Source organism: Garra rufa, chromosome 2 (assembly GCF_049309525.1).
Source record: "Garra rufa chromosome 2, GarRuf1.0, whole genome shotgun sequence".
Taxonomy (NCBI): domain Eukaryota; kingdom Metazoa; phylum Chordata; class Actinopteri; order Cypriniformes; family Cyprinidae; genus Garra; species Garra rufa.
The window spans coordinates 50089645-50100202 of NC_133362.1; the positions used below are offsets into that span (position 1 = coordinate 50089645).

Consider the following 10558-nt stretch of genomic DNA (forward strand, 5'->3'; position numbering starts at 1 on the left):
ATTTCTCATATTGTATTTTCAGAAAGTTTTGGAATATTTGTCCTCTCCCCAAACAACAGTTACATTTTAATATTTCAAGTGTGATTTATTAGATTTGTTGTATTTTGAATCCAGTTTATCTTTGTAAAAGGCAAAAAGTTGATCATACGGATTTCGAACTTAAGGATTCATTAGATTGATAAGACATTGAATCTAAAACTCATTGATAATTCAGTATACTTTAGTTTTGACAAAACATTTCATGTTTCGGTAGTGACAGTAATGTTTTAGTAGTGACCACATCACACTGAAGAATTTTAACCCACATAATAAAAAACTAAATACAAAAAAAATGCATAACTCTACAAAAATTTTATTTCCCCCAAATAAAGGATTATGTGTTCCCTTTTGACAATTTTATGGGATAACACCCCAAAAAAACAAAGATGTCACTACCAAAACTTTTTCAGTAGTGACAATTTCAGATACTTTTTAACCTAGCTAACACAGTTCTGACCAGTTGTACACATGTAAAAAAATAAATGTTATGGAATAACTCCCAAAAAAGTGTGTTTGATTATAGAAAATGGTGATCGGTGGTGACATTTTTTTAAAGGTAAACAGATTTTTCATACTTTTGATCACATTTACCTCAAAATGATGGGGCCTATCTACTCACCATGTAGCTATGACAGAGAGTGACGTGATTTCAATATTTTTCCTAAGCTGAAATTTAGGGGTTAGGGTTCGGAACAGCCACCTCACAATTGAAAGTACCCACTAAATGATAATTTTATATATTTTAACCCTTGTGTGTCAAAAAAAAAAAAGTTACACACAGCTGCAAAATGGACAAAAAAGTCAATGTCCAAAAACAGTCATAAAAATATGATTTATTAATATTTTTTTCCACTTTCACTGATGTTGATTTTTTTAACCAGCATCTGTTCTATCCGTAAATACCCAACATTCATTAATTTTCGGACTTGTAACCCTTTAAATGCTTGTTTGTTTACATAATGACACAGGTGTTTTTTTTATGAAAAATAGTAGTTAATTTCCATATACTAAATGCTAAACAGAATTTTTTTTCTTTGGTTATTAGTTCTTGGGTATGTCAGTAAAGAACAAAAAATGGCACAATCTACATGGCTCGCAAAATTTCAAAATCTCTGGTAGCCCTTCGGGCAGGTACTCTTCAGATTTTGGTAGCCCGAAAATAATTTAACTAGCCCAAATAAAAAAATACTTTTTTTTTTTTTTTTTAATATAGAAAATCAGATAGGAGTCTAAAGCCCGGTTTTGTAGATGGGGCTTAGTCTAAACCAGGATTAGGCCATAGTTAAATTAGGACATTTAAGTAATTTTTATAACCGTGCCTTAGAAAAGAAACTATACTGGTGTGCATCTGGGGACAAAACAAAGGCGTTGATATATTTCAAGATCAGTCAGTCCAAGTTTCTTTCAGTTGAAACGGCTCAAATTTACATTTAATCTAGGACTAGATTTAAGCCTTGTCTGTGAAACTGGGGGTAAATGGCAATCAAAAATGTTTTCAATACACAAATATCAAGGAATGATTTTTATTTCACTATTTGGCGTATCTGCAGAATTTTTAAATATAAATTTAAGGCAATTTATGACCCTTTTTAAGAGCTGCACAAGTAAAATGAACAGTATGAGTAGGACTGGACAATGTAAGGTAGAATATTTAGCCATAAAATGGCATGATTTATAATTCTGATACAGGTTCACACAAAAACAAAATATCTTATACAATGGAATTTCAGCCTTTATACCATTAAAAGTATATAATTTATTATATTTAAAATGGTATACAAGAGTATATCATTTATTATATTTATTTAAAACATATTACTGTCTTAATTGTTTAGATTTTTAGAAGGCACATTAACTTCTTTCACATTTACAACTCTGTGTTTTCTGCATAAAACATAGGCCAATAGTTGCAATCATCTGAAAAAATGTGGAAATAAAAATTAATTCTGTCACTAGGGGGCGCTTTAGGAGCGCTGAAATACTACGGTTTCCCTAGTAACGGCTGTATACAAAGCACCATTAACGCTGTTTTATCAGGCATGACATGAAAATGCCAAGGATACGTTTCTGAAGACAGTCTGTTCCCTTCAGATACATTCATATAAAGACATCCGTGCCACGTTTTGATTTTGAAACGTGCAGCGTGCATATTTATTCAATGACATCATTGCCTTTTGAAGTTTAATCCAGCGCTATGGTGATTCTCGTCTTTCCGTCCCCAAATGTGCGACCTCCTAAATTATAATGAAGACTTTTCTCATACTATTTAACATATTTAAACCTTTTTATGGCCTTAAATTTGATACAACTCAATTAAGGAGTTTTTAAGGTCCAGCAAGAGCAGTCTACTTTATGATAGCCCGTCGGGCAGCCCAGTGACACATTCTGGTAGCCCGACTGGAAAACACAATAGCCCCGGGACGTCGGGCTAGCGATTTTGCGAGCCCTGATCTAGTAAAAAATGATAAAAATGTCAAATTTGAAGCCTTGCCGATAGAATGAATGCCTGTTAGCAAATATTGCATCATTTTATAGTCAAATGGCCCTGGGTTAATGGGTTTCAGTGTGGACATTTTTGTCCTTAAGGTCCTGAGTGTGAGTATTTTTTGAGGGTAAAATAGATTTTTTGAAGGAAATGAGGGTGAAATATTAAAATTTCAATAAAAATAAACACCTGAGCCAAAATGTATGCAGTTGGCATTAACAATAATTAGAACAAAAAACAAAACTGAAATGGACAAAAATAAGATCTTAGTAAACATCTAAGATTTGAATACATAACTGCTTTTTAAAGGATAACTGTTTCCAAAATGCAACCTGGGCTGTTTTTTTTTTTACTGTAAACGAGACAAACTTATATCTAAAAGCATAATTACGACAAACGAGCCGTTTTTGAGATTGACCGTGATTTAGTTTTGTGGTCAATGGCCGGTGAATGGGAGTACTAGGGGCATACATTTGAGCGCAACAAAATCGATATTTTTACCACACTAAGAAGGCTCGACACACCATGACACTTTGCTCGAAGTATCGCCTGGGTCTCTACACATGAACTCGAGCATTGAGAACATTGTTCGTGTACACACAGTTTACTAAAAAGAAAGGTTTTGAACAACTCACTTTCACTGTTTGAGTTTCCGCTCGCTGACGTCTTGCCAGTCAAGAGGTGTCGATCTCCGAGTGCAAGGATGGATAGCTCCTAAAGCATATTTCCATGTAAATGCACGGCTAATTCGTTGTTTTGTCGCAAGTGAAAAACAATATTAAACTTCTAGTTGTAAAAAGAGCCTCATATAAGCCTAATATTTCGTCCTATGGAGTCCATTCATTCGCAATCGGAGATCGAAACCTCTTGACTGGCTGCGAGCGGAAACTCAAACAGTGAAAGTGAGTTGTTCAAAAACCTTCTTTTTAGTAAACTCTCTGTACACAAACAATGTTCTCAATGCTCGAGTTCATGTGTAGAGACCCAGGCAATACTTCGAGCAAAGTGTCATGGTGTGTCGAGCCTTCTTAGTGTTGTAAAAATATCGATTTTGTTGCGCTCAAATGTATGCCACTAGTACTCCCATTCACCGGCCACTGACCACAAAACTAAATCACGGTCAATCTCAAAAACGGCTCGTTTGTCGTAATTATGCTTTTAGATATAATTTGTCTCATTTACAGTAAAAAAAAAAACAGCCCAGGTTGCATTTTGGCAACAGTTATCCTTTAAATGTGTTTTGGTTGTGGGACAGCAGTTTGCACAAATTCTGTAGAATGGCCCATTCCGTGATACCAGTAATACATTATATTTTTATCTTTGGTTAAATGTGTATGTCTTTTGAGTTCTTTTAAGCCTTAAATGTGCAAGTATTGTAAATATTTTCCAAAGTCTAATTCTAATCATCATCTCCCGACAGACGTGTTTGCTGATGCGGCAGCAGCATGAGGCCGCCGCTCTGAATGCGGTGCAGAGAATGGAGTGGCAACTCAAGGTACAGGAGCTGGACCCTGCTGGACACAAATCTCTGTGTGTGAACGAGGTCCCCTCCTTCTACGTGCCAATGGTCGACGTCAACGACGACTTTGTACTGTTGCCTGCGTGACACCGACACACATTCAGACTCTTGAGAGTTCGGTCTAACATTAATCTTCTATCAAAGAGACATCAAACAAAGTTCGGTAAGGGCTAGCCGGTTTGAGGAGATTTCTTTGAGGAGAGAAATATATTCTATAGAGAAAAAAAGGTAAATGACAAAACTCATCCTTTTCTGCCCGAGGAGGAACCGTCTTTTTACGGGAGAGAAAACACAACTTGCACTTTTATCCTCAAGTTTTTATGGTTTTGTTTGGGATTTCAAAAAGCAAAACTGCTTTGAACCTTATCCCTCCTGTCTTGGGTTAATTGGGCGAACATATGGGACAGAATTTTTCTCTGTCCCATCCCCATACTAAGTTACAACAAACAAGGAGCTTGAGACAGGTTCGTCCACCTATGTGCTCCAGAACAAGGGGACAGACGGCACAGTGGGTGGACGCTGAACTCCGAACACGGTCAACACCTCGACGTGCAGGCACAAAAAAGACACAAGAGTGCGACAGGAGTGCTAACAAACCCTCTCCCTGTTTGAACCTGAGTCTATAATGCCGACAGCAGTGGAGAGAGTGGCTTTCCTGCTGTACAGCGCCCCATGCAGCCCCACGTTCAGGGCAGGAAGCTGCATGCAGCTCGGGGAGGAGAGACTGCGTTCAATTGTAGGGCCATCCACGCAGGGCACGAGACCTAGAGTGCCCTCACACGCTGACAACAGTGCATTTGGATGGTCCCTAAGCCAGGTCTGACATACCTGGTTTCAAACAACAACAACTGCATAAGGAAAAAGACTAACGAAAGCGCAAACGTTGCTGTCACAAATCACGAGGACTTACAAGATTATAGTTTTTCTTTTTTTTTATGTTTGTTTTTGGTTTATGTCTTTCTTTACTCGGGCATTTCATTGTTCCCTTTCTGAGGAAGTGACTTGAAACACTACAGAGCCAACATTAGTTTAATGGAAAAAAATACAAAACTGAAAAAAAAAAAGTATTCCGTAAATGATGTACAGTTTTTATAATCATTAACCAATGTATTCTCGCTGCCTTCTAGATAATTTATTTTGCCACACATTACTGCACAGTTGTAAATAACTTATGTACTGTAACATCACTCAGTTAAGTGTAAAAAAATAAATGAATAAAAGTTATCATTGTATGTACAGTTCACTTTCGGGCAGCACTTCCCCCCCAACCCAACCCAACCCAACCCAAACAAACAAACACGCCACCCCCCGCCAAAAAAGGTGTACGCGTCGTCAGTATTTTCCAAGACTTCCATGCAACGGTCCTTAAGGTTTCTAGTCTAGATCGTCATCACCACCGTCATTAGGAAAAACACCATTTCTCCTGATTACTCTGTCAGGGCCAGGACCATAGTTTTCAGATGTAGCAGAGTGATTATGGATTTATTTAAAGAGTAGTAGAGGTATATTATTCATCATTTTATTACACAAGTATATATCTTTAAAAAGTATAAACCAAGAAAATGCCTTTATACAGTTAACGTCTCTGATTTCTTCTAAAGCTGCACAAGTCATAGGTAGGATAGGACGTGATTTGGAGCCTACTTCATTTGGGTCTGTCTAAATAGAAAACCACACCGATTTATCACACATTGTACAATTATAATCATGGGAGGTCTTTTTTTTTTATGTTACATTCATTTTTTTTTTTTTGTTTAAATCCCCACACATACCCTCTTTTCAGCACTATACAATGTTTTAAAAAAAAAACGTTTTGTTTTACAAAGTAAGTTCTAAATCATAGCATTAGACAAACGTTTTGCATTTCTTCACTCAGTCCCCAAGCCATTTTTAATTTGTCTAAGGTGACTTTTATTGCTGTTATTAGAAACGTACTGATACGGACTTTTACAAATCATTCTAGCAGAACAAAACATAAACACACCTCCGTTTTTGGACGTACTATTTGTATACATGGGCTCTCAGACTGTTTTTCCATATTTAACATCCTTGTGAATCTCCCCTCACAGTATTTTATTTTCATTTTATTTAGTCTGAATACTTTACAGTACATTTTAGATGTTAAATCCATCTATAAACAGAGGGTTTATTTCTAACTATTAGTTTTTTGGGGGGAGTGGAACTTGAAATGTTTTGATATTTTACCCTTTCTCATTACCTGCCTGTACTTCAGTGTGAGGTTGCGTGATGTTTGCTTAACCATCCAGGCTAGTGTTTTTTGTTTGTTTTTTATCCCCCCATGTGTGGTTGTGAGTCTGTGAACATCCCACATGACGCAGTTCTGTATGTGTGCATTGAGTCTGGGTGCAACAGGTGTCACTTACTTCCACAGGTCATTGTTTTGAATGACTCTTGTCCTGGTATTTTGTGAGTACTGTGCAGTGCAAAACAAAATGTCTACAACAGAGTGCATAATATGTTCGGATTATGTTGCTTTCTTTTGTGTCGTGTGGTTTCTCTAAGAAAAACCCTTGGTTAAGTGCTTTTGGTGTTTTTAGGAGCATTTGATTTTTCTCCCCTATGGAACCGAAATAGCGACTTGTTACTCGAATGGTTTCTGTATCATCACTAAGCCCCTGTTTACTTGCTGTTTACAAGATTATATGTGAATTTCCACTGTCCTCTGACCTGGTGAAAGCTTTTTGGGTTCCCACAACTGATTCAATTTGCAAAAGGCTTGAAATTGTGATGTGATAGAAGGTATGACCTGATTTCCGTTTGGGCTTTACTATTGAGCGCTCATAAGCCATAAACCGTTGAACTTTTATTTAAGACTCACTGTATTGGAACTTACTGACCATGAGATTGGACAACAAACAGAAATCTTACATATGTGCTTGCCTGTTTGCCTCACTGACCTCTGTCTGCAACACATTACCTCTACTAAGTACACGGATTACTGATTATTTCCATTTATAGCTAGGATAGATTAGGTGTTGAGCCACAATTTCAAGCCTTGTTTTAAAAAATGGTTTTTATTTTTTCTCTATCCACAAACCTGACAGACGATTCTTGAAATGGAACTGAACTCCTCTTCATAAATGGCGAGAAATAACCTATTTATTATCTTTCTGACACCTGTGGTATGTTTGAGTTAAAGGTCTCCGCTGTGTAAATTTTCCTCTTGTAATGCGTAAACGAGACGTTGTACATAGCTGTAAATAATATTCCAGGACGTTTTGCACCCTCCTCTTTGTACTAGTCTAAACTTGCGTAGAATGTGAGGTTCTAACAGCAACGAGACGTGTTGCGCTCGCTGCCGGTGATGTAACAATGTATCTTTTTTTATTTGTACAATGTAGTTCAATTGTGTACATATTGTTGGAGCAGCTATGGGAGGGAGGGGTTTGTTGATGCTATCGTCAGTGCTGTCAAAGATCCAGTACTTTCACCTTTAGCTGTGTTGATATCCTGCGATTCAAAAAGCGAGAAACTAAAAATTCCAAAAAAATTCCAAAAAAAAAAAACTTAACAGAGAGGAAAAATTCAAAATTGTTATTTTCTACACTTGCATGTACAGAGAGCGCGAGAACTGCTGTTGTTCCTCAGAGATTATGTTCCTAAATAAATTTTTGAAATGACTTGGCTTCTGTGGTTTGTTGTTGTGAGCTGCAATATGACACGTATGCCACAAGAGGGAACCAGTGTCACTTCAGTTCAACTTCTGTTCAGCCATTCATGTAGTGATAAAGTTTTTTTGCCATATTTTATTTTTGACACCATACCATACTACATAAGGTATACATATAAACGAACAATATCTTATGATTTAATATATGTAATTGAGTTAAGTACAATGTGCACCAGAAATTAAGACTAGTCCTATTGCCTTTTGGTCAAACGTTTACATACACCTTGAAGAATTTGCAAAATGTTAATTATTTGACCAAAATAAGAGGGATTTTATAAAATGCATGTTATTTTTTTTTTTATTTAGTACTGACCTGAATAAGATATTTTACATAAAAGATGTTTGCGTATAGTCCACAAGAGAAAATAGTTGAATTTATAAAAATGACCCCATTCAAAAGTTTACATACACTTGATTCATAATACTGTGTTGTTTTGTTTGGTGAAAGTTGTTCATGAGTCCCTTGTTTGTCCTGAATAGTAAAACTGTTCTTTAGAAAAATCCTTCAGGTCCAACAAATTCTTTGGTTTTCAGCATTTTTGTGTATTTGAACCCTTTCCAACAATGACTGTATGATTTTGAGATCCATCTTTTCACACTGAGGACAACTGAGGGACTCATATGCAACTATTACAGAAGGTTAAAACGCTTACTGTTGCTTCAGAAGGAAATGGGATCCATTAAGAGCTGGGGGTACTTCTAGGAAACATGTAAGTATCTTCTGTAGCTTTCGAAGGGCAGTACTAAATGAAATATATTTAGGCAAATTAAGAAAAATTTACATATCTTTATTTTGTTCAAAAGTTTAAACCCCCGGCTCTTAATGCATTGTGTGTCTTTATTAAGCATCAGTGAGTGTTTTGAACTTTCTTTAATAGTTGCATATGAGTCCCTCAGTTGTCCTCAGTGTGAAAAGATGGCTCTCAAAATCTCACAGTCATTGTTGGAAAGGGTTCAAATACATGAAAATATTGAAAAACCAAATAACTTGTGGGACCTGAAGGGTTTTTCTGAAGAACAGCTGGCAGTTTAGACAAACAAGGGACTCATGGACAGCTATCACTAAACAACAAAACAGCTGTGGATCATTCAGGTAACAACACAGTATTAAGAATCAAGTGTATGTAAACTTATGAACAGGCTAATTTTTATAAATTCAACTATTATTTTCTCTTGTGGACTATATGTAAACATCTTACATTTAAAATATCTTATTCAGGTCAGTACTAAATAAAAAAATAACATGCATTTTGTATGACCCCTGTTTTTTTTTTTTTTTTTGCTTAAATAATTAACATTTTACAAATTCTGCAAAGTGTATATAAGCTTATAATTTGACCTCCACTGTATGTAGTTCTGGAATGTATGGCTGTGTGTGTTTCCATGTTCACTGAACAGGTAATAAAATATGATGCTAATTAACTTTGGAAGACATGATTTAGAAACATAAATTGAAAAAATTCAAACACAATTCTAGCATTAAAAACGTTTTAGTTACTGTGGCCCCCTCCAGCAACACACAATACTGGAAACTGCACTGATTGAGCAAGCACACAAAAATAGTCAATTAAAAGTAACAAGCTATTACTTTACTGGAACTCTGTCACAAGTCACACGCTTTGAATAGACAGTGACTATCTCATCTGCTGGTACATTGATGTGTAACTAGGTAAAGTAGATGCTGTGCCCTAATCTATAGAGTTTGCATTTACGCAGGGGCGTAGCAACCGGGAGGAACATGTCCCCCGCACTTTTTTTGACCTAGCACCAATATTTCCGCCATTCTCTGATTTGTTACTTAGATTTGAGTGAACTAACATTTAGCCAATCACAGCGCAAATCTCTTGGGTGTCCTCAAATTGCCACTTTGGTGCTGTAAAATGCCCATTGTTCTTCTATTTAGAATTTATTATACTGTATAAACATCACCATACTGTCCCCCCCCCACTTTTAAATTGGCTGCTACACCCCCTTACGTCATAATTTGGTCAGTTACCTGGATGCACGGTCATATTGGTGATACTTGGATGTAAACAGCATTAAATGCAAGGTTAATGTACTACTGAATACATTTTTCTGCTAATTTATACTGTCTAAACCATAAAAAACGATGCTAAATCATATAGAGAAGGACTTGGTAAGCTGGAGGGGTGCAATATTTTGACAAACTAAAGTTAATAGGTGGTAAAGATACATACAAGCAGTATTAATTAAGATGCTAGCTTAATATTTCACCTACCTGACAAACATGAATGTTGTCAAGACTCTTGCTCTGGCCTTTTGTTCCTAAAACAGATTTTTTTTTTGCACTCTTCTCCTTGAATTGTTATAACTTTTGGCAGTCTATAGTACTCCAAATGTTTTTCCAGGTCCGACCGATTAGTACAGGCCAAAACATGACAATAATTGACCATTTTTAGCAGCAGTAATAAGCAGAATATTCAATTTTGTTCAGTTCAGTGGCATTTTTTACATTCAGTGCCTCCAATATGGCCGATTGATGACACGTCTTGAAAACCCTCTATAGAAATGACTGGATTTATTATAAAAATCGAAACTCGTCAAATCAGGCGGTGAAGCCACCAATGTTTGAGCAGCCATATAGCAATTCCCCAGTGTTGCCAAGTCCATGGTTTTCCCAAGGGAGTGGGTTGAATCGACCCCAATTAGCTCCTGAAATGCTAACCCTGACAAAAAAAAACGTGAATTTTACCCGCCAAAACACACGTTTTACTGGGGATGCGATTGGGCTAGTTTTGAGTAGCAATTGGCTGGGTTTTGTTATACAAACCTGGCAACCCTGCTATTCCGTACCGACAGAGGG

General features: G+C 36.6%; 1 protein-coding gene across 1 annotated transcript in view; it reads left to right on the top strand.

Annotated features, from left to right (window-relative positions):
- Positions 1-5275, top strand: part of LOC141326525 (ankyrin repeat domain-containing protein 11-like) — a 31588-nt gene extending 26313 nt beyond the window's left edge. Inside the window, exon 11 of the mRNA XM_073835266.1 lies at positions 3945-5275. Within this exon, the coding sequence (XP_073691367.1) occupies positions 3945-4130 (186 nt within the window). The 3' untranslated portion in view covers positions 4131-5275. The remainder of the gene's footprint in view (positions 1-3944) is intronic.
- The last annotated feature ends 5283 nt before the right edge of the window (positions 5276-10558 follow it).